At 39.4% G+C, this 24,238-nt stretch overlaps 1 protein-coding gene across 4 annotated transcripts in view; it reads left to right on the top strand.

Annotated features, from left to right (window-relative positions):
- The window catches only part of CRAMP1 (cramped chromatin regulator homolog 1), a 45,007-nt gene extending 20,941 nt beyond the window's left edge, over positions 1–24,066 (top strand). For 3 of the 4 annotated variants that reach the window (XM_080557012.1, XM_080557011.1, XM_080557010.1), the window contains 15 exons: positions 1,802–1,887; positions 2,635–2,758; positions 3,857–3,938; positions 4,949–6,214; positions 7,695–7,872; positions 9,726–9,907; positions 10,723–10,797; positions 12,058–12,139; positions 12,896–13,000; positions 14,261–14,439; positions 14,972–15,052; positions 16,138–16,372; positions 16,609–16,773; positions 17,424–17,569; positions 19,322–24,066. In XM_080557012.1, the coding sequence (XP_080413138.1) occupies positions 1,802–1,887; positions 2,635–2,758; positions 3,857–3,938; positions 4,949–6,214; positions 7,695–7,872; positions 9,726–9,907; positions 10,723–10,797; positions 12,058–12,139; positions 12,896–13,000; positions 14,261–14,439; positions 14,972–15,052; positions 16,138–16,372; positions 16,609–16,773; positions 17,424–17,569; positions 19,322–19,486 (3,151 nt within the window). In that variant the 3' untranslated portion in view covers positions 19,487–24,066. The remainder of the gene's footprint in view (positions 1–1,801; positions 1,888–2,634; positions 2,759–3,856; positions 3,939–4,948; positions 6,215–7,694; positions 7,873–9,725; positions 9,908–10,722; positions 10,798–12,057; positions 12,140–12,895; positions 13,001–14,260; positions 14,440–14,971; positions 15,053–16,137; positions 16,373–16,608; positions 16,774–17,423; positions 17,570–19,321) is intronic. The other variant, XM_080557013.1, reaches the window with a different exon arrangement.
- Positions 24,067–24,238: the final 172 nt, after the last annotated feature.

The raw sequence follows: 24,238 nt of genomic DNA, 5'->3' as shown, positions 1-24,238 counted from the left end.
CATGTCTGCACTATCTGAATTAATTCCCTACATGTGCAGGGCAGCCCTGTTTCTCCTCAAGCAAACCAATTGCATGTAACCCATTATATAAAACTTCTTCCTTCCATCTTGCTCGGTGGCATTTGAATTCTGTGACCACTCTGTCTATTTGTAAACAGTTCTTTTTTTTCTTTTTTTTTCAGTTCCTAGCATTTTTTTTTCAAGTCTGATACTCCTTCCCTCCCTCTAAGTACAATGCAGTTTGTACAGTTTGTCACTATGGAAGTGGTTGTTCAGAGATTAAGAATAGGGAATGTGAACATGTGATAATCTCCCGAAGCAGGTAAACATCAGCGTAATTTGATTGGTAAGAAAGATCAAGAGAAGCTAAAACTGTGAGGATCTATCTGGCAGTTTGTTTGCAGGATGAGTCTAGACCCTGGAATTACTGACTTTAATTCAGTGTTTATATTTCTTGTGTTACACATCAACTCTGGCTTTCTATAATAATTGGGTGGTGTATGAAAAGCAAATGACTGAGATGCTCATGGCAAAACCATCTTGAAAATATTCCTAGTTAAGCTTATAACCACAGTCACAGGTAGTAAAGAGCGCTTGAAAATTTAATCAACTGGTTATTTAATATAATGGCAGAATCTTTGTGTGAAACGTCCTTTCTTGGTTAGCGAAGCTAAGGCCATTCAGTGCTGTGCTTCTGTGTCTTCAAAACATCAACAGTTTGTAAGATCAAGCTAGTGGATAGCCTTTAGTTTGGTTGTAGCTGCATGAATCAGCGATATTTCAGAAAATAGATCAAAGGTTAGATATTTGTAAGTCCAAGGGGAATGTAAGAATTGTTCTGTCAGCTTTTGTAACTGATCTGAGTAGTTCAGCATGCTCAGGACAACACTGGCCCACACAAGTTGCTTAAAGAAGTTTTCAAAAACACTAAGTTGGGCAACTGTGAAAAAAAAACTTGGTTAGAAACTATGGAGAATCTGAATCGCTATCTGACCAGTGTTTGTTACTAGTTTTTTATTACAGTAATGATATGTATCTGGGTTGTGTGGTTAGAATATGTAACAAGAAACAAAGCTTTGGGGCAGTGTGTAAGAACTGCTCAGGAACCCTTTTCAATAGATTTAGAGCAAAGGTTTCTGTTTCACTTCTAGGAGTGAAAAATTTTTATTTAGCTTAGTTTTTGCAACATTATTTACATTTGATTAAAAAAAAAAGTAGACACAATATTTATATTTTGGATATCTTTGTAAACTTGTGGGATTTGTGCATGAGTGTTTAAAAAAAAAAGAAACAAATACCATAGATAAGCATCTGTTAAAGCACCATGCCACTGGAAGACCCTTTAAAAACTTCAAACTGTTTTTCTGGTTTGTTTGTTTTGTTTTTGTTTTTTATAATGAACGGAATGTAAATATGTTATAATGTTAGGAATGTAAAGAGGAGACTAAAGCAAAACCAGTTGTCTTTTATGAAGAAGCTGTATCTGAGGGTATTCTCCAACCAAAGTAACATAATTCTGGTCTGCTGTATATAATAACAATCCCTCCCTTAGCACGCATACTAGGACACAGTGTTCTGTGGAAGTCTGGCAGAGGAGGGTTACAAGAGGAGTATTTCTATGGAGAAAAGTAAGGTGATAAAAAAAAGATTGAATGCCCTTGTGAATCTGCACTGTAAATCCTTAAATGTCTTTGTTCATTTCTATGGAGATGATTGTATTTGACTGTGTGTCACTGATAGATACATATTCCCAAACTTTTGTTAATGGTGCCTGTAAATACTTCTCTTTCAATATATCCAGGGCTACAACTGTTCGTTACAAAGGCAGAAACCTTCGTATCAAAGCTCCAATGTGCAGGGCTTTGAAGAAACTCTGTGATCCAGATGGTAAGTAAAAGATGCTGAAAAGTGAAAGAGTTTTAACAGATGGCTGGAAGAATATGAGAGTAAGCCTGTTTTGATGTGTGCATCACTGGCAGGGGAATTTGTGCTATTTTGCATTTGTATTGGGCACAAATACATCCCTATTGTTTTACATAATCCCGTTAGTTTGTGTAATCCCACTAACTTTAAGATCCACTGACCTCTTTAAGTCTTAGTGTATAATACTAGTGAAATTACAGAGGAAGCAGCTACACCAGACAAGATCACTACTGCTTTGCCAGGTTTCCATTCACTATATTCCAAAATCAGTCTTCCTCCTGTGCCAGTAAATAAAGAGCAGTATGTTGTTTAGCACTGAGCATTTAAATTTTTTTTAACCTTCTCCAGTTCAGCTGTGTGACTTCTCTTTTTCTCTGCCCCTCAATAAGTAGTATCAGTGCAGTTTAAAGATCTGAAATATTTTACTGTTGTACTTGTTCGGAGTTTCCAGCGACATGATTTTGACAGTTCTTGCTCAGCTGGGAGCTCTAGTACTACTGCAATGGCTGAGGGAGGAAAAAAAAACAACAAATTGCAACAGGAGTTAATCTAAGGAAGCAAGTTCCCTCCATTGCTGCAGCTGAGTTGCCTAAGTCATCTGTAGATGGTGCTGATACCTGTCATGCTTTTTTTTTTCCTCCATGTAATTGAGCATATAGCATTCTGCCTGAATTTTCCTTGCTTTGACCTTTGTGCTTTACCTCCCTTCAGGCATTAGTGATGAAGAGGACCAGAAGCCAGTACGTCTTCCTCTCAAGGTTCCTGTAGAGTTGCAGCCACGAAATAATCATGCATGGGCTCGAGTGCAGAGTCTCGCTCAGAATCCACGACTTAGGTAACGAAGAGCTGATTTCAGTGCTGAGTATAGAACAGTGAAGTACAGGGAAAGCGCTCTATCATCTTGCTCTCCCTTCAGGATTCTCTGTGACATCTAGGCAGTACATAGTTGATGATGCAGTTTGCCTAAATGTCCTTAGTCTGAAGCCTTTGTACAACCAGAGCACATCATTTGTGTAGATAGTGAGATGTCGAACTTGATGTTTAGTTTAGCATTATTCTTTATACCTTTTGATTTGAGTAATGATGGGAGATACTAGAGTTGGAGATGAATATACTTCGTGCCATTTGCACCCAGGTGTCGGAGTGCAAGTAGAATGGAGATATGCAGCATTAGTGCTACTGAAGTTTGTATTGAACATACCACGAGACAGAGGCACAGGGGAGGGAAGTAAAACAATGGTTGGAGGTGCCTTCTCTCCTTTTAGGCAAGGAGTCTAAATATGTCAAATGCAACACAGTGGTAGCAAGAAGGAAGATACTTAGCTTAACTTCCCCCCTGCAAAATGTAGTTGGTGCTGTTGTTCCAGTGTCATCAGTGATTTTTCCTTTTAGTACTTGTGGCTGGTCCAAAACTCAGGGCAGAAAACAACCAGGCCTCTGTGATGCTGATTTCACTATACTGAAATGTTCCATTTGAAAGAGACCAAATACCATGCAGAGAGGAGAATGAAGGTTTGCAGCGTAATGTTTACTTTGCCAAATGCTTTCAGAGCAAAAAAGTAAATGTATTTTGTCCTCCTTTTCGTATATTTCATTTGATGGCTTTGTGCCTTGCTTGCACTACTGCAGGTTAGCGAAATCTTGCTATCTTTTTCCATCTGGAGAAACTAGTATCTTGAGTCACGGCGATCAGATTTATCTGATCGGCTTTCAGATCTTTCACAGTTGTGAGTTACATTTTAATGTTGCCATTTTTTGCCAGTTTTTTTGTTGTGTTGTTTTTTTTTCTTACAGTTTGGGAGTGGTAGCTGTGCTCTCTGTGCCATGTTACAGAATACCAGTTTCTTCCCTTAATTCCCATTCTAGCACTGGGGATCTGATTTGAATTTCTGCTGACATTTTAATCCGTTCCACTGCTTTATCTTGCATACAGGATGATTGTGGAGTTGCATCGGAAGGTCTCCAGCCTCATTGAGTTCCTGAAGCAGAAGTGGGCTCTCCATGAAGTACGCATTGTATCCTTTTCTTGTTTAGTCTCTGTTCTGTGCTCTGTCCTGGAAGCAGTTCCATTCCCGTTCTAAGTCCATCTTTACATCAGAAATGTGAGTCTACCTAACAAATTTACCAGTTCGTGCTTTAATAGTAACAGAGGTCAGCATCTCAGCGTCACTAATGTGAAGGAGTCTTTTGTGGAAAATCTTGCAGGATTTCACTTTTACCTCAACTCTTCTCTGCTGTGGTCCTCTGAAAAACTAGTTAGTAATAAATGAAGCTCCCTGCCTTTATTTCATTACCTTAAAAAGTGGGCGCGGTCTGTTTCAGCACCGATGGGTGGCTGCATTGTAGAAGGCTGGATAATAACTGTCGATTTGCAATGTCAGCAAAGAAATTGGGGATGGATCTTTCCACTTGCTGTATGCAGTTTCAACAAAGGAACATTTAAGCTTCTTCTTCTTTAGGTAGCTGCTGCTGCCTGTTAAGTTTTTATATGCGGTCTGAGCCACAGAACTCGTTACAGAGATATCCCTACCTCTGAACTTTGATCCAAGGAGTAGAAGCAGACGTGAGAATAGCTGTGAGATAACAGCCATTTATTTTCCTGTTGACTGGTATGCTGTATCCTGTTCTTAGTCCTCTAATTCAGGCTTCTTTTTTTAATTTGTGAGCCTGGAAGAAGTTTCACATAGCACTTGAAGTTTGAAAGATGCCAAAATATGTAAAATGAAGGCTGATGCGCAGAAAGGGGAGTCTGTTTTACTATGCAATGATTTTCTTTTCCTATTGCAATGCTGTTTGAAGCAGAGACTAGTAAATTTTCTTCTGGACTGTAGGTTTAGTTTGTGCTTGTGTTTTCAATATGGTCCTTATCAACACAGAAAGACTAATTTCTGATCAGAGCCTTTATATCTATGCTGAATAGAGAACATATCCTCGATCAGCTACTAACTTACTTGCAAAATAGGCCGTCAAATACTTGTTATGAGGGGACAGATGGTGGTTGTAGTCTTTAACGCATCTTTTTTAGCGTAAAACACTAGAGGAACGGCAGCTTCAAGACTCCAGAGACTCAGAATCAAGAGGTAGCTTCTCAGAGGAGAAAGTGATGCTCCATCTCTTTCCAGGAGAGAATTGTACACTCACTCCACTGCCTGGGGTAGCCAGAGTGGTTCACTCCAAGGCTTTCTGCACAGTGCATTGGCAGGAAACTGGCAAATGCAAACAGAACACAAAAGACTCTCACTTACTGCCCCCTGCACAAATCCTAGGTATACAGAGTGGTCAGGGAACAGCTAGGGGACAACTAAAATACACGCGGGGAACAGAAGGTAAGAGCGTTGGAAGGGCAGAGAGCACTACAGAATCAAGCAGAACCTCTCATCCCACAGCTGAGGTTCCTGCAGGCACTGAAGATGGCTCCCCAGAGTCTGGTCTGGCAGAAGGAACAGCCTCAAATCTTGGCATCACTAACTCTCTCAACAAACCACTTTCTGGACTTCAGGATCCAGGAGGGAACCATGAGAAGCTGAGCTCAGCGGCCTTCTGTGTGGAAGGCAGGGAGGCCTTGGCTGGTGACCAAGCAACTGTACCAGCATCGTGCAGCACAGCTTGTGCTTGCAGTAAGATCCCTGATGTCGAGGAGCTCTCTCTGCTCGATCCATTCCCACGGTACATGAAGTCCTGTCAGGACCTGATTGTCCCAGAGAAATGTTCTTGCACAGACAAACCGCATGGGAAAGACTCTGCGCCAGCAGCTGGTGACACTTCTCCTGTGGCTTTTCCAAGTGGGAGGAGCACAGAGACATCTGAGTCCTGTTCACAGCTACTGAGAGGTGGTGTGGCTTCACCCAGCAGTGGCCCAGCCAGGTATGAAGCTCAGGCTAGCCACAGCCAGGGTCAGCAGCTTGATGCTTGTACCAAGGAGATAACAGATGCAGTAACGGAGGATTCTCAAGAGAAGCTGAGCTCCTCGTTTCCACCTCCACCTCAGGGACAATCTAATACAAAGTCTCTCAAGGATGACGCAAGCCGGCTCTCTCAACAAGTTAGAGAAGAAGGATGGAGTCTACGAACTTCCGAGAGCCTTACGCTGGCTGAAGTCTACCTCATGATGGGCAAACCGAACAAGTTGCAGCTGGAATATGACTGGTTGGCTGTCTTGGAGCCAGAAACCCAGGATGCTAGGGAGCAAACATCTGAATCAAGTGCTGTTCCTGCATGTACCACCTTTCACAAGCAGAGACTTCTAAACTGCCTTTTAAAACTCATCTCTACTGAAGTCAATCCCAAACCAGTAAGTAGCTCTTCTTTATGCTCCACATGCTAAACTCTTACTTGATCTGGGGAATAATTCCTCTTGCTGTTGTTTTCGTAGTAAATCAATGTAAATAAAAAATAGGAGTTTCCTATGTTTAAAAAGAAAATCAAAACAGATTGCTACAGAGTAGACTTTTTCTCAGTGTGCTGCACCTGATTTTCTAAAATGCCTTTTAGTTTCTTGTTTGGCATGAGTCACAGTCTCGGTAGTATTACAGTGAGCTCAAAAGGTCAGACATGAACTTCGGTAGGCGCTTTCTCTTCTCTTTCCTGTTAGTACTCCAAACAAAAACCATGATACGAGGTAGTTCTTATTTGCAAATGTTTTCCTATCACTTCAGCATACTTTGTCTTAATCAAAGCAGAGTCATACACCTGAAAAAGATTGGCATTACTTTAGATATACATCATAACATATATTCCAATAAAAAGAAGTAACCTTTTGCTTTATTTGTCAGATATCACTGTATATACTCTGTATTTCAGAAAGAGAGATACACTTCTTGCGGCAATGAATGTCATAAGAGTGACACACACATTCAAGGGAAAAGGATGGTATTTACTGCCTAACTGAAAGTACTGTAGACTTTTTTGAAAGTTTCGTCTCTTAAATCCTCTGTTTCATCAAATAATGATACAAACCATCATATTTTTGCCACAGGGTACTTCAACAGAGAAAGGTTTTCTTGTCTTGATCCCTACAATTTTCTCAAGATAATATGTAACAAAGCCAAAATGGTCAGCTGTTCTGGGGTTCATTCTTTTAAATTAATATTACAAGCATAAAACTAACTGTAGCAAATTGCATAGCAGTCAAGCTTAGGTGATAATTTTATGCCTATGGTTACACACAGATTCTTTAAAAAGGGAGCATTTTCTAGAAAACCATATAAACAACAATGAAATCAACTGGATAGGCCTGGAAAATCAGTAAAGCACCTTGCAATGTGCTTCTGTTTTAATTCTTGAGTTACAGTATGAAATATGAAAGGGAATGGGAAAAACTTTAAAAGCTATTCGTCTTTATTCAGTTAGAATTAACAGCAAACTATTTTTGTCCAGGTGTATTTCCATCCAGAAGAGGTCTCTGGTTTATTAGAGTTTAGGACAATTTCTACTAAATTAAAAGCAACCCCTCTTTTGTTACTGTGACAAATCTTCATCTTTACCTCTGCCTTTTTTTTTTTTTTCCCCCCCTGGGGTGGTGCAGCACAATGTAAGAAGCTTGTTGGGTGTTAACGTGGTTGTAACGTAAATTAATGGTATTGAACCAATGGTGTTTAACACTGCTAAATGCTCACTGGAGGAATTTCAACCTTCCACCACAGACGTACAGAGGTATTGGTTAGAGTACTATTTGACGTACTAAAACACCGTTGTTTCCTAAGTAGAATGAGTTTAACCACATTTTCGTTGTAACAATACACAATATTAATTTAATGTACTCACATTTTTAGACCCCTGAGATGAGCTCTGTTGCCACATCACCTATAAAGCCTACTCAAGAGGAGCAGTCACTGACTCCTCCAGGGAAGGTGATTGCCATCAGCACCAGAAGTCCAGGCTGCACACGGAATCAGTCTGCCCTTCGCAACAACAAGACTTTTTCTCCTGGTGCTGCTTCCAGCTCCTCAGGTGAACACTCGTAAAAATATATTTCAAGAGATCAGACCATTAATGCCTCATACGTGATGAATGCATTCCAATAACGTAACACTGGGAGAATGAGAATTCTACTGTTATGAACTTAATTGCTTAAGAACACTGGTACATGTTAATTTGCTTTAGGGTTGTCTAAATTCAGTATTTCTTTGAATCTTGGAAAGCAATACATGTCAATAATACCGTTTACAATCCAGAAAATCTCTCACAACTCAGTCTTACATTCCTTCACAGACTTAGGTCCCAAGTCCGTCTAGGTACAACCTGCATTTTCATTTTTTGTCTTTTTTTTTATATATATAAAGATAAGTTGATTTGGCCTTCTCAGTAGAAAATAAAGAAAACAGATTGTGTCTTCTACAGAAGAACTGAAAGCATTGACAAACCGTTAGCTTTACAAAAGGCACACAGCTAGCAGGAGAGAAAAAAAAATAACAAGGGTTAAAAAGAGTCATACAAAGAGATTTAGAAAAGAGTGAAACAACTGTGATGGAACATAATCTGTAATACTTATCTATAAAATATCATTACGTAACTAGTTCATCCCATTGCAGACTTTTAAGAAAATACCTTGCGTATGAACAATTATCTCTAACTCCTAGTCAGGCAGGAGAGACAAATATATTTGTTATTCTGCATTTAGTTGCTTTTTAGATCTTCTGGCATGCTGTAATTTTAACTATCTTGTGGAAAAAAACAAGCAGTGTAGAATGGCAGGTGGCAATTTTGCTTTTTAAATAGGAGGATAATAACACCTCCTGTTTATTTATTAAGTGAAGTTTGTTCTTCAAAACTCTTCTGGAATAGTGTTGTGTATAACCATCCCTGTGTTAGGATGGCCCAAGCTTGTGCCGTGTTGTTTTCCTGCCCAGGGAGGAAGCAGGCATTGCTGAGAATCATTGCCCGCTTTGCCTCTTCTGCTTCTGGGTGAGTTGGATGACTGTTGTCTCCTCACTGTTATCTCCATGGCAAGCATGGGTGTAATACTGAGTGTGAAAATAGTCATTTTTGTCTGTTGTAATGAAGCCCAGTATTGTAACTAAAGCAGGCACTTCTGTGGAAGAGAGGTACACTTCTTAGTTATCTCATAATGACATACCAGCAAGAGTGGTTTTCATTCTAACTGGATGCCTGCACAGCACTGAAATAATACAGTGTGGTTTTGTTTGTTTTGAAGTTAAATGTAAAAGAAGTGTTACTCAGGCCAGGTATCATTATTTAACGTGACATATGTATTTCTAAGACACTCCATCTTTTGAAAAGTATTTTTGGTAAATGATCCCTGCTTTTTCACTTCTCTGTCATCAGAATCATTTTACTGAGGTTGCACTTTGAATTACCACATTAAGGGTGGGGGATGGGGGAGAGGTCTAAATAAAAAATACTTCTTGTAGAATGAATCTATTTTTGTATTATCTCACCCTACAAAAGGAGTGGATCAGGTAGATGAAGAGTTTACAGAGCAGAAGGACCTTCAAGCGTTTCTACAAACTGAACAGATTAGCTGGTTAACAACGCTGATATTGGGGTTCAAAACCGTGTGCTTAGATTCTATTTCCTTTAGTAGTTTAAAGTTGCATTTAAGCCCCTTCATCCAAAGATTTCAAAGCAAGTGAATGTTTGCACTGTCCTTGTGAAGCCTGTAAATACTGCCAGTTTACAGGTGGGAAAACTGAAGTGTTGGGAGTTCCATGATTTGTTTGAGGTCGCAAACAGTGGCAGAACCAGAATACCTAAGTCTCAGCTCTCCATCTCATCCTTCAGTTAGTAAATAGCTGCTTTCTTCTTGTTTTCACTTAATTTAAATTGCTGCTGAAATCTTCTAGGTTTGAGAAACCTCCCTAGACCTCTCTTGGTGGCTAATCCTTCAAGTTCTGGAAACACTGACGCTGATGGTGGACTCTTCGCGGTTCCTACAACTCTACCACCCAACAGCCGCCATGGGAAACTCTTCTTGCCTAGTAAAGAAGCAGAGCTGTCCTTCCGGCAGCACTTAGACACAATCAGTGTAAGTGAGATCAGTAAATGAAAAAAGTAGCATACTGTGCCTGAGCTGGCTTGCGGTAGGATTAGAGTTTTTTGTTTCATCAGAAAACATGTGCTTCCTTATGAAGCAGTGCGTCTGGTGATGCTTAAGCATAACTGTATCAGCCGAGCTTAGTCAGATTTTGATTACATGGTTATGCTTTGAAGTGTCATCACCTCTTCAGACCTGAATGCCATCACACAACCTGGTGAAACTGGTTCACTCTCTAATTTGCTCCAGTAAAATATATTTGCAAGGCTTGGCAAAACTGATACCCTTCTTCTTGCGCAGCTGATTTTAATACAACCTCATTGCTCTATTTGATTGAAATACTTATTTTTATACATACAATCTCAGTAACAGCTTCATATCAGGCTACAGTAGTTAAGTAGTGAAATGGCTTTTTTGGGGGAAAAAGTTTTGTCCCCATAAAACAAGAAAAATAATACGGTCCTGGTGGAAAATGTTACTACTCTAGCAGAAGTTCTGGGATATGAATCTGAAGCCTTAACTTTTGGGTTAAGGAAATGGGGTTTTCATATTCCATGAGGCTTTTCTTTTACTGGACTGTGTGTTTGAGGAGCTTTCAGTTAAATGATACATATATTAGTGTTATACATCAAAATCAAGTGAGATGTATTTAACTTAAAGGTAGTTTAAAGAAAAATATTACACAGTTTGATACAAATCAGTATATTAATCGTTACAGTTTTTTTGAAAAAGGAATTTGAGCATATAATTTGTTCTGCATCTACCTGCTTAAGATACTTCCTAATGGATTTCCTGTTCTTCTCCAGATGCAGTCAGACTTCTTCTTGCCAAAGCCAAGGAAGTTACGGAACAGGCACTTGCGGAAGCCGTTAGTAGTACAGGTCAGAATAATTTGGAAGTGCAAAATGCCTGTTTTGTTTCTGAACAGATAACAGTAAGGTTAAAATGATTTGAGCTAAACTGAAATAGAAACCTGAACTTCCCTCATACATGCATTGGAAAAGTAAAGCTAAATATCGGAAGGAAACAGCTTTTAAGTCTATGTTGTAATGAGCCATACTATATCCTCTGTATGAGGAATATCAACAGTAATAGTCTAGTGTGTGAGGTAGTTTGGGAAAGAATAAAAAAGACCCTTATCTGAAAGCAGGTACTGCTGTTTGGGCCTGCTGGCACAAGCTGCATGTTCATGTTCCTGATCTGTCATTGTTAGAGCTGTCAGTGCTACTGCAACAAGATCTCCCTTTAGATGTTTTTTCCACCTTTCTACTCAGTAATGACTGTGAAACTGGAATGGGTATAAATAGTGCAGTGAAATAAAACAAAATCTTCTTGAAAGAACGCTGATTTACAGGGGAAAAAATGTAATTTTCAAAGAGATCTATGGGAGAATTAGCCTATTGTCATGGATCTTAAGAGTTTGGCAAGGATTAAGCCCACTTAGACTACTTTTATAATCCTAGCAAAAAGATTTTTGGCACTGTGAAACCACAGACTTGTTCGAGGGACTTGTGGCAGGTGGAGAACATACAAGAAATAGTTTAGAAAGAGAATAATGGAAACCTGTTTGGCAAAGAGGAAGTTACCAAGCATGAATATGCGCTTTGGTCTCTTCTGCTCTGTATAAGTGTAGGAGACCTAGAAATTACATAGAGGTTATTTCTGGTAGTGAAATACTCTGGTCTGTGCAATTCCATTTGTTTTTAAGCCTTGGGAATACATACAACTGCCTATTTAATTCATTCTTGTTTAACTCTGATCAGAAGATGAGTTTGTACATAGTCTAGTCCTTAAGATCACTTCTATAATTTCTTGAGAGATTATTACTGAGAGAATATTGTTGCAAGAATAATCAGAAAGGAATTCAGTTTTAATTCACATTTGTCTGAGAATTATCCGTGTGGAAATTCTCTTTTATGGTAGTTTACAGAGGAAACATGATTCCTAGATTCCTATCTGTAGCTTCTTTTTCAAGATTGCACAGACTTTACTGCCGTGTCTGTTGGATGATAGTCACACCGTATAAATACTCTGCTCCTTATTCTGGAGGGTATCATGAACTTTTATGCCTTAGAAGATCAGCTTTACCCTCTGTTCTCTGCTTGAATATGTTTTGATTTATTGTTTTTTCTGTCACATAGAGAACTCTGCTCCCCAGGCCATCTGGAAATCCATCCCAACATGTCTGTTCCTTTTCTATCCTGTCCAACTCGTCTATTACAGGTGAGTTCCACATATCTTCTGTTACTTTTATGCTGTCATGAGGTGGACTTGAAAGTGTCTCTTTATACTGCATAAAGGAATAACTTATGTAATAAGAGGAAAATATCCTTTCAAAACCACAAAGTCATTTATCAATTGATTGAGTCACTTCCTACAAGATGACAGAATTGTTGTCCTGGATCATTGTTAAGCAAGTCATGGTTACAATAGAATTATTTTTCTTCCCTGTCCCATCACTGAAAATGGGGAAGAGTGAGGAGGTCTGTACAAGGAGACTGTTTGGAATAAATTACTAAGATAAGAGTTTTTTTTTCTACAGGATGTAATAATTTGTTTAGATTTTGTAATAAACCTTTCCTAGTACTTGGGATACTGTTTAAATTTCATACAGTATAAGCAATATACTGCCCATTTGTCCTTTCCTGCTGTTACACTACTCTTGAGAACAATGTCTCAAGATAATGTCTCATCTCGGCTTGAATCTCTCAAAATCAACACTAGTGCTTAAAAGTTATCCTCATTTAAAATAATGAAAGCAGCTTCAACTAACGGAGCTTACTGTTGCATTTTTGTGGTAAGGCACTGGTTAGCTTGCATTACTATTTAAGTCTTGTTTAATTGTCTCCACTATTTGCGTTCATGGAAGTTCAGTGCTGCTTGGAATGTGTTTATTTTGCTTCCACTGAACTGTGTTGTGCTCTGCTTTAAAGATGGTAGATTTCATTTGCTTGAGAAGTATTTAATTCTTCACCACAGGGAGAGGTTCATTTCGGCCAATCCAGTCCTCACTGACAAAAGCTGCCGTTTCTCGTCCTATTGTGCCCAAAGTTCTTCCAACACAGGCTACCAACCACCTGTCTAGTAAGTCATTCCTTAAAAAGAATGAAAGTTAGTCTTTCATGATGTGTGTGATGTTACGTTGTTCATTTCTTTTTCCTGTGTAAAAACTGTTAGTGCCTTTTAAAGTTAAAGAAAATGGTCGTGTTAATATCTTACTTGCTGGCTTTGTGGCTGGAGAAAGGATGAAGTCAGTTGTGGGACAGTCCATACTGGGTTCCTTTGCTGTGTCTGAGCTGCTTGTTAAGAAAGGATTTAGAATTTGTAACTGAAGCTGAGGACTTGTGTGATTTTTGTTGTTGTTGTTTGTTCTGTTTTTGTTCTGTAAGGCCACTTTCAAAAATGTCAAGACCCCTTTTCAAAGAAAGTTATAAACAGCATATGTACTAACATGGGATTATGAATTCTACAAGAAAATAAATTGCCAGAGCACCCCAAGCAAATACTGTCTTGCAACAAAAAAGGGGGTCCCATAATTAGAATGATTGGCGAGGTGAAAGCAATCACTGCCTCGGTGGCTTACGGCATGCTTAGAGAATTCTGTGTGATGAGAAGACATCTGCCTAGAGAAGCTGTGGATGCCCCATCCAGGGAAGTGTTTAAGGGCAGGTTGGATGGGGCTTTGAGCAACCTGATCTAGTGGCAGGTGTCCCTGCCCATGGCAGGAGGATTGGAACTAGATGATCTTTGAGGTCCCTTCCAACCCAAGCCATTCTATGATTCAGGTATCTTGAGTTTTAAAAAAGTTTAAAATCTTGAGGAAAAAAAAACTTTTAAACTTTTAAAAGGTTTAAAATCTTGAGATTTTAAAAGATCTGCATGATGTTGACCCTGCAACAACCTAAGTTTATATATTGAGACTAAACTGCTGATAAAGGCAAGATAAAAAAACAACAACAACAACAAAAAAAAACCCTGTTTTTAAAGTTCCTCTGTTAAACCATAGGACATTTCTAGGAATTTCATAACCAACAACTTAAATATTTTAATGACAAAAAAAATGTTACAAATAGAGGGAAGGGGGAGAACTGGGATGTTTCTCTAAACTGTTTTGATGTAGCTGATTGGAGCAGGGCAGAAGAATTATAAATGTTCAGCTGAAAGAAAAGTTACACTTCATGAGGAAGAACAATCGATATAGCTGATTGTTTGCTTCTTGCATGTATCAAGTTCTGACTTGCTGGCCAATTTCTTAAAAAAAATATTTTTTAGCAGAGTCACAACAAAGTAATTGTGTGAATGAAAGACCTGTAATGTGTTTTTTGCTTGTTTGTTTCACAAAAGGTGCCATCGACTTGGCAGCTAAAAGTGCTGGTATTATCCCTGGTAGCCCCGTGCCTGTCCTGGATGCGGATGGTTTGCCAGGTGTATCTCCGTTGTCGCCAGACAGAGTGACCACGGTAGTAACAGGGCAGGAGTCAACAGCAGCGCATCAGAACGGAGGCTCCATCACCACTGTGGAGGTCAGTCTCCTGAGCAGGCTTTTGGAAGGAGCTAAATGTCTTGCTCTTCATTGTGTGGAAAGCTGTATTAGTAATGATTCTCCATGAGCCTTCTCCTGGGGCTTGCTGTTAGACACATGTATTTAGGAGTTTAAGGGATCAAATCATCACTGCATTGAGCAGTTTTCTATCCCATAGAATACCTTTCACCTGTTAGACTGTTGAAGTTGGCCATTCAGAAATCTGGGCTTAAAAAGAAACAGTGGTATTTCAAGAAACAGTGACTCGGAAGGGAATTTGGGGCAAAACATGGACTTCTGGGGATGCATTTGGAATGGAAACTGACATCCCATTGCTAGTCTCCTTTACTGAGATCCTGATACATGTTAGTCTTTGTCATTTTCTCAGGCAGTTGATGGACTGTTTTGAAAGGTGGGGTATATAGAAAGAGCATGCATAAACGGTGATATGCACCTGTCTCTTACCTCCCCAACTATATTTTCACCATCGTCTGTAAAAGTTTCACTCACATGATTCCTGTTGTTGTTTCTAGAGCTCAGGCCCAGGGTGTCGTGTTCCGTTTATAAGCTTACCAACACGGCATGAGCAGGAGGCAGTTGCGGATGGTTTCCAGGTAGAGTATGTGTTGAAAGAACAGCTGTATCAAATAGGTAATGTTTTAAAACACCACTGCTATTACTAGTTAGATACCCTTGTTCCCCAGTAGTTGTATACCATCATTATTGTTTTGTAGGAATGGAAGTTTACCATCGGAGTAAATTTAAAGAAAGGATGTCAGGAAAGCTGTTTAAATTTATTTGGGGGGCATTGTCTAAAAAAGCAAAGCAAATCTGACAAGCTCTGACTTGGGCACACGTCTGACTCATGTTCAATTTGACATCTACCAGGACACCCATGTCCTTTTCTGCAAAGCTGCTGGGACCCTGGAATATGTTGGTGTGTGGAAGTGTTCTTTCCCACATGCAGGACTTGTGTCACTTTCCACAAAACAGCAATAGTGGTATACGATTACTGGGGAACAAGGGCATCTAACTAGTAATGACAATCACATTTTCAAAACATTACTCACTTTGTACTACATCAGAAAAAAAATCACAAACAGTTCTATTAAGGGGTAGCAGAATCTAGACTCCTTACAAAAGCCCATTGATTTTTGGGAAGTCTGGCTATAAGGAGAAATGAGTTAGTCTTTTAAAATATGTGTACTCTAAGCTACAGGTTTTTTGCCTATACAAAAGCAAATATAATAATTCTTAAGAACTATCTTGTAGTTTCTTCAAAATCATGTTCATTTTATTATTATATATGGATGCTTATTTCTGTTATGTAAACTGTATTAAATTCCTTTGGAGTGTTACGGACCCATACTTTTTTCAGATGATTTGGCAGGATATGGACTGAGGAGTATTGGTTCATGCTTAGACATTTTTTATAAGAAGAATATGAATTACACATAGAAGTAGATACCCGAAGTATGGGATTAATTGCTCTTCTGTAACTGAGAAGAACACTTTGAAGTATTTTTGGATCCGTTAATAAAAAAAAAAAAAAGAAAAGAAAAGAATATATTTCTGTTGGATTATTAGTCTTTTTTAAAGCCTGATATTAATCTGATGCTTAGGAGTTAAGGTGGTGTTTTTCAGACGTATCCAAGTTCTTCATGAGTTCATGAACAATTACTTCTGTTTCTTGTAACAGGGCACATCAGTTCTTTCTCTCTCAGAACTGTCCAAGACTCCCCTCCAAAATGGCCTTTCCACTCCTCCACTTCCCTCATCAGAGGCTTCCAGTACCCGGCTCTCTCCTCCCAATGTTTCTGCTCTCTTGGATATCTCTCTGCCTGGACCACCTGAAGATGTGCTTTCTCAAGGAGAACCTGCCACTCAAATCAGTGATTCTATCATTGAAATAGCTATCAGCTCTGGGCAATACAGTAAGTCTGAGTCTTTCTGTTAACTTAAAAGAAAATCCTTGTCATCGTGCATGTCAGCAGAAAATTTGGGGAAGCGGTTTTGGATTTTTTTAAATGTATCTGTTGGAAATATGACTGTGGCTGGCCTGTCTTTTCTAATGTATTTAGTTTTTTTTGTTTTTTGAACATAAGTTGATGCAGCGTCCTGTAACTTAACCTCATTGACTGAACCAGTGATTCCTGATGTTGGCTTACAGGTGAAGGTGTTTCTCTCTCTCCTGCAAAGCTGAATGGCAGTGACAGCTCCAAAAGTCTTCCGTCCCCATCCAGTAGTCCTCAACAGAACTGGATTGCCTCTCCGAGCCATGATCCCCAGTGGTACCCCAATGACTCCACAGACTCGTCTCTCAGCAGCTTGTTTTGTAAGTGCTGGTACATAAGGAAATGAAAAAGAAGCATAATTAGAATTGATTCCTTTGGAAAATAGTAAAGTTAGTAGGACATTTGTGGACTTTTTCCTTTACTACTTGTTAGTATGGCATTACCTTTGAATGCATTTTCTTTCTCTTCATAAATCTGTTCCTGAAAAGATCCTGTTGCTAAACTAAGGCAAGAGCCCTTACCTTGCAGTAAATAATTCTTTGGTGGTACTTTGTACTCCGCTGGGAGCCTGAATCATCATTTAGGTTGAGATGTTTTGTCTGTTCTGCCAAAATGAAAAGATGCCCTTGGCTCTGCTGTTGGAAATTTGCTGTGTTTGGTGAGCCTAATCTCAGAGATGAGATCATTGGGTTTATTTGTTTGTGGGTTGGTTTTTTGTATTGTTTTGTTGTGCCTGGGTTTTTTTGTTCGTTTCTTTGGTTGGTTTTTGAGTTAACACTTAAGGAGGCCAGTGTAATGAGTCTGTACTCTTAGCAATCTGCTGATGGTGTTCATACTGGCAACATGTAAATTTTAAGAGATAGAAGAAATGGATAGTCACCCTTCATTTGCAGTTTCCTTGTCCTTCTATTTGTCCTCCCAGTTGCAAACTTTCAGTGCAGTGACTTACTGATGTGCCTGTTCTTTATAGCAAGTTTCATCTCCCCTGAAAAGGGACGAAAAATGTTGCCAACTCCTGTTGGGACTGCCAGTGGCACCTCCTTACTGGGACCTAGCCTTCTGGATGGAAACTCCCGGGACTCTTTTGTATCACGATCTCTGGCAGACGTAGCAGAGGTATGTCATCAAATCACATTTGGATGGTTTTGCTTCCTTTTTTAGTGCAGTGTTACTGCGTATTGTCCATCACACCTTCCCAAGGTACTTATGGCAAAGATACTTTGACATCTGCACTGTAGCTTAACAAAGTTACAGTCTTAACTGAAAGATGCAAAATGATCTGAGGGTATACTACACCAGGGCTGGTGCATGAAACTGTTGTGAGCACCTTTGACCCAGGCTCTTTTTGCTGGAGGAGGTTGTATTTGCCTTGTTGGACATATTTTTTGTTTTGATAGAGAGAGTTTTTATCTTTCTATGTTGTGTGTTCTACTTTGTTCAGCAAGCTGAATGTGAGTCAGGATGTGCTGTGGCAGCAAAGACTGGCAATGTTTTGGGCTGTCTTAGCATAAGTATAGCTGGTAGATTGAAGAAAAAGGATCATCTGACTCTACCGAATGGCTGTGAGACCATATCTAGAATCTTGTGAACTGGTTTTGAGCCCCTGATACAGGAAAAGACGTAGATAAACTGGACCAAGATAAGCAGAGGGCCATCAGGATCATGAGTGGGCTGAAGCCTCTGTCTGTGAGGAGCGGCTGATGGTACTAGGCTGGTTCAACCTGGAGAAGGCTTCAGGGTGGGGGGGGACTCAATAGCTTCCTTTCTGTACTTGTGGGGAAGTCATCAAGAAAATGTAGTCAGGCCCTTCACAGGGTGGTGGTGGACAGTGGGAGGAACAGGCAAAAACTGAATTGAGAGGTTCTGACTACAGAGCCTGGAAAGGAAAGGAAAACTTTTTCACCCTGAGGAGAAATGGGCGGGGAAACAGGTTGCCCAGAGAGGTTGTGCAGTCTCCATCTTAAGAACTTCTCAAGACTAGTGGAGGTAAAGCCCGAGTAAGCTGGTCTGTCTTCTTGGTATAAATTCAAACATTCTGCTAACTTGTGAGAATCTGTTGAGTAGCATGCACACGTTTGTGAGTGTGTGTTCATTCAGGGCATGTATGATAATCGGTCTGTGTGGGTTTGAAGTGACACTGCAGCCCCTGATCTAACAAACTGCCCTCAGAGGAAAATGGGTTAAGCTGTAATTCTAAGCACACCAGAGCAGCTGTAGTGTTTTGCTGCTGTTGTGGCAGATGCGGGTTTGCGTTGGGTGTATTTAGAGTATCCTTATAAAATAGTTTTAATGATGGGAGAAATTTGAAAGGCATTTTATTAAGTGTCCTGCAGAGTCAAGCTTTATTTACAAATGCAGGCATTGCATAGAATGCAATATCTATAAAGGTTTTGTATAACACCTCTACTAGTGTACCTTAATGCTGAATTAAGGATGTTCAGGTAAGGTCCATTTGATTTTTTTTTTTTTAATTTATGTATTATTTTGAGAGGCTTCCATTTAGCCACAGATAAGAGCTGTTCTCTTACTCAGATCAAGTGAGATAAAAGCATCTTTCATATGAGGAGGCTGGGAATGAAGGATGAGAGGTGATGGGCAAAAATTGAAACACATGAAATTCTGTAGGAACTTTTTTATTGTGTGGGTGATTAAACACTGGAACAGGTTGCCCAGAGAGGTTGTGGAGTCTCCATCTGTGGAGATATCCAGAAACCAACTGGACAACAAGGCAACCTTTCTTGTTGACCTTGATGAGCAGGAGGGTTGGACAAGGTGATCACAAGATCCCCCTTACAACTTAAACAATTTTGTGATTCTGTGAAATTTGCACTGACGTGTAGCTCTTCTTTTCTGTCATCTCTCTTCTAGGTGGTGGATTCCCAGTTGGCTTGCATGATGAATGAGAACAGCATAGATTACATATCTCGTTTTAATGACCTTGCCCAGGAGCTATCGATACCTGAGCCAACCCGCAGGGAAATTCTGTTCGATGGAGGAGGTGGTGGTCCCCCTATTGGGGATCTCTCACAGTGAGTGGTTGATACCAGCAGGCTGGTGTAGACTGTTTAGCTTAAGTTGGAGCTTGCAGTGCTGGTTCATGGCAAGGGCCGATTGCAGAGAAGCAGCTGAGGCTCAGCTGTCCCTGTCTTGTGCACTTCTTTCTAAAAGAGAAGCGTTGTCTTCAAGGTCTGAAGAAGTACTTGCAGGTCCTGGAATGTGCAATATACTGGGAACAACAAAACATGGAGTATTATTATAGGAAATGGTGTGTCCCCTGCATCAGTGATGTAAGATGGCAGGCTTACAAGACAGTCCTGGACTTGTACTTTGGAATGGCCTAGGCAAGAAGCTCAAGCAGGTATTGCCAGAAGCTCCCCTACATGAGTTGTTTTTTGCATAGTACTCGAAATGCCATGATTTGGAATCCACATTGAAGTTGTGGAGGATGAAGGGTGCGGGTAGGTATGGAAACTGTTTTGCATCTTGACATGACCTAGTTGGCGCTCTTCTTATGAATCAAACTGAAGTTTGTTGCACTCTCTTCAAAGACGCTGCAACTCTGTGATGCTTCATTTCTATAGACCATTCTGTTTCTTTGGCTATGGTTTGTTTGGCCGTTCCAGCAGGGGCATATACCTGCTTTTTTGTTTTGTAGGAGAGCTCTGATTCACCCTACTCCCAGATTGTGTGAATCCATAGGGAGTTTCCTCTATTTTTAAACCCCATCAAATGTCACAATCATCCTTCTGACTGCACTCATATTCTCCACCTTTGAGATTCTTCACCACATTGCACAGTTCATTCCATGAGCGGGAGAGTGCTTTCCCGCTTTCCCTGAAGAATGGCTGCTTTTCAAGTCAGGAGAAACCGCAAAACAACTAATTGGAATCACTATGAAAGCTTTATCATTATTAGTCTTGGCTGTGCTGGAAACCTGTATATATTGCCATCTTTCTCCAAAAAAAAAATATCTGAGAATTTTCCCAGGAGAGGAAATAGGAAAAAATATTGTAATCTCTAGATACAAATAATATTTTAATGCTAAAGTTGTAGAAATCTGTCTTGTGTCATGAAGAGGAGGGGTGTCAAGACCTTGTTCAATCCCTTGGTCCTTCCTTGTTTCCTCCTTGTTCATTGAATTCCAGGTGCTCTGTAGTACCTCAGGGCATCATTTTTCACTATAGTCACTCCCAGGCACTAGTGGGTCTGGATCCGCCCTCTGCTAAATCCCTATGCATTTAATGGTAGTGTTTTAATATCTGAAAGACACAGATCTGACTCCAGTTGTTTGAAAGGAATCTAAAATTACAGCTGGTTTTCCTTCAGTTCTGCCTTTATGACTCAGGAGACTTTTCCTATTTCCTTTCCTACCAGTCCTGAGAGAGAATACCTTTACTGTGCCCCTTTTTTTAAGCACTTGTCTGCTTCTCCAGTGAGAGGATGTCCCTTGGCTATTTTAAGTTGCTCTGAACTTATCCAAGGGCATAGCCCTGTATAAACCTCAACTTTATATTATTAATAAATAAGTAAAACTCCATCTCTATTATCAGGGGTTCATTTTCCCAACTTGCACTATACTTGGTGGATGGAATTCTGCCTGCCTTTAGATGCTTTTACAAGGCATTTGACTGGGAGTTTCTGCTTGTAACCTTGCTCATGATGCACTGATTGGATTTGCTGTTTGCCCAGTCACTTTACCCTGCCTAGGTAGATTTTGTTTTACTGCTACATGGTTTGCCTTATCCTCTTTGTCATTTAAAGAAAATGTCACAAGTTTTCTGATGCACCTTTTGTGTGGCCCAGAGCAACTTCACTGATGTCAATCAAAAAGTACTGAGATTTGTATGACATTCCAGGACCCCACATATAAGGTTGCTACATTCTGTCATATAGGGAACCATAGACCTGTGTAAAAACAGCATTAGTGTGAACAGGTGTTCCCAACAGGGAGTCAAGCTTTTATTACTAGCAAGGAGACAGTCATGACTAGAAAAACAAAGAGTTTAGTACCTCTGTGCTAACTTTTTATTCTGTCCACATGTCACATGGGATGTTAAGTCCTTTGGTCATTATTTCTCTTTCATTATCCTTACAGAGTGTTGTTTGGTGATGCAATTATCAGGAAATCATGTTAACCTGGAATATAAAAAGTTGAATGATGTCTGAAGAATGAATGCTGAGGAGTATGTGATTCTGAGCATTCACCCTTGGTGTGGAGAGGATGTCCATTAATCTCGAGAGTCACTCACCCTAAAACTTTTAAGTTCTACTTAATGTCTTGATTCAGTCTTTCCCAGAGTGTCTCCTATCGGTTTTGGCTTATTACATTAGTAATGCTGGTTATCCAATAGGCTGTACCTGCAAGTCTGAAGGACTTGCAGGACAAAAGTAGAGGACTCCTCATGTAGCCGTGGCTATGGATTACAGGACATGCAGGAGGACATGTGATGGACGTGTGATGTGTTCTAGTATGAAGTACTGTATTAAAAACAAAAAATCTGAACTCATTCTTAAACTTTAAAATACTGAAAGACCAGCTTGATGGTCTCTGATATATTTAGGTAGCTTGACAAATATTTCATCTTCTCTACCCATGACGGCAATTAAGTGGATGCCACACTAACTTTGACTTTTAGATTGCCTAGAATAAGTTCCAGTGTTGCTGCACCATATGGCAGAGTATTGCATCAAGGTCTGCGAAGAGTTTCTGCCATCTCATACAGGGAGCTGTCAGGTTGCCCCTTCTCAGCCCATTCAGTGGCCAGAAGGGAATAATAATGCAGAATGAATGTCAGCATAGTGGCTGTTCTTATTGATGCCACGAGATCAAAAAATTTTAATACCCTGAACCATTGCAAGTAGACTTGGGACCACCAAGTAATAACAAAGTGGAAATGACAGAAGTCAGTTCAGCATCAACACTGCGATTAGAAACGTGTTTAGCATTAGCCTCTTAAAAGTTCTGATTATGAAACAGTTTGACATCTTTTCTTGCACCAAATTCTCTTAGCGTGGTCCTGTCTTTTGAGACTTGAAGCTCCTAAATAGTCCTGCCTTCCATATTTGGTTTCTGATTTCAGAAGTGTAATGTTCTGCACACTGCATTTTCAGGACAAGGAGGTTTTATCAGGGAAAAACTTGAAAATAACTTAGATCGTGATAACTTTGAATTGATGCAGAATTTGTTGCCCTTACTATATGAAAACTCACTAAAACACATCTAACTCCACCAGTACTAGATTCTATGTGGACGTGCTTTACATAATTATTGTTAACAATTTGTGCCTGGGACTGCTAAGGGAAAAATGGGTGGGTGGATGTGTGTACGTACATACGTTTGTGCATGCATATACACACACACATATATTGGGAAAACCCAAAATTTGTTTCAGGTTTATTTTTTTCAGCTTTCCCAGCAGAAGTAAGAGGATTCATGTTTGTAACAATGTCAGCTTATCCTAAGCAAACATTCAAGCAAGCTACACTGAAATTTGGGCAGGTTTTTTTTTTTAAGTTAAATGTAACTTTGTTAGCTTAATAGCTGCCTGAGACACTGTAAGGCAGTTGGAGAGGACAAGTGGACACTAAGAACCTCCAGTTCTAGTATTAATTGCTCTAAGGCTTTAGTTTCTACTGGTTTTATTTGTAAACTTCTGATAGGCTTGCCCCATGTCGGTTTAGCAGCTGTATGTACAATAAGGAAGTTCGGAGTAGTTCAGCAAAGTGAGTGGCAGAAAATTCAGTATTTGTCATCATAATAGTCTGGGTGAAAAGCAGTACTACATCCTAAGAATTAGATCTACCTGTGTGCACATTAATAGTGGGTTTTCTTCTGGGGGTTGCATCCTGATTAGCCACACAATTCATTTTATCCTTTATCACTAAATCTATTAAGCATAGGAATGATAATTGTTTTTAATATGGCATTGCTAAGCCTTTCCTTGACACCCTTCTTTATGTTTCTAAATTGAATTAAATAGCTTGGATCAAATCTACACTTATAAAAACATCTAATTTACTGACTCCACAGATCCCAGAGTGGAAATTAAGTTGCATTTTGTTTTTTACACTCAGACTTTGGATGAACTTATGAGAAAAGTACTGCACTTTTTTGTTGTTGTTGTTGTTTTTTTTTTTTTAGAAAAAAAAAACTTTTCAAACCTTTGAATCTCTTAATTTCACAGCAATTTGTAAATGTTAACTAAGTGAAACCTTGGCAAGCACTACGGCAATAAGTTATCATTAATTATTGAAACATGATAACTGCTTTAGAGCTTATGGTTCTGGCAGCAAAATTTAATGCTGTTTCTTTTAATAATAGTTAAGCCATATCATCTAAGGTTTCTGGCTTGTTTGAGATGTGAATTTGTTTTATAGATTATAAATATACCTATATAGTGTATGTATAAAGCAGAATGCCTGTCCTTACTGATTATTTTTTGTACCATATTGTAAATTATATTATTTATTCTTTACCAATTTTGGAAAAAGGTGTTTTGGTTATTTAATATAATATACAAAAGCTGTTAAACTTCCTCTGTTTAAATTTCCAATTCAACTTGTAAAGCTGTTTTTATTCTTGTGCATAAATACATACTAATACTTGGTCTAACTCATGTCCAGTGTGTTATTTGCAGTTTATATCCTATCAGATTTTCCATTTAACTTTCATGTACGTAGTAATGACCCCATTAGAATCCTGGGGATAAAAGTGTGTCCATAATGCTAAGCTTTTCAGGGTGAAATTCTGGCTCCAGTGAGCTCAGTGCCATAATTTCCATCATC

This window comes from Anser brachyrhynchus (genome assembly GCF_964034855.1).
Source record: "Anser brachyrhynchus genome assembly, chromosome: 15".
NCBI classification, from domain to species: Eukaryota; Metazoa; Chordata; class Aves; order Anseriformes; family Anatidae; genus Anser; species Anser brachyrhynchus.
The sequence above is the reverse complement of the archived record's forward strand: the minus strand, read 5'-3'. Positions and strand labels throughout refer to the sequence as shown.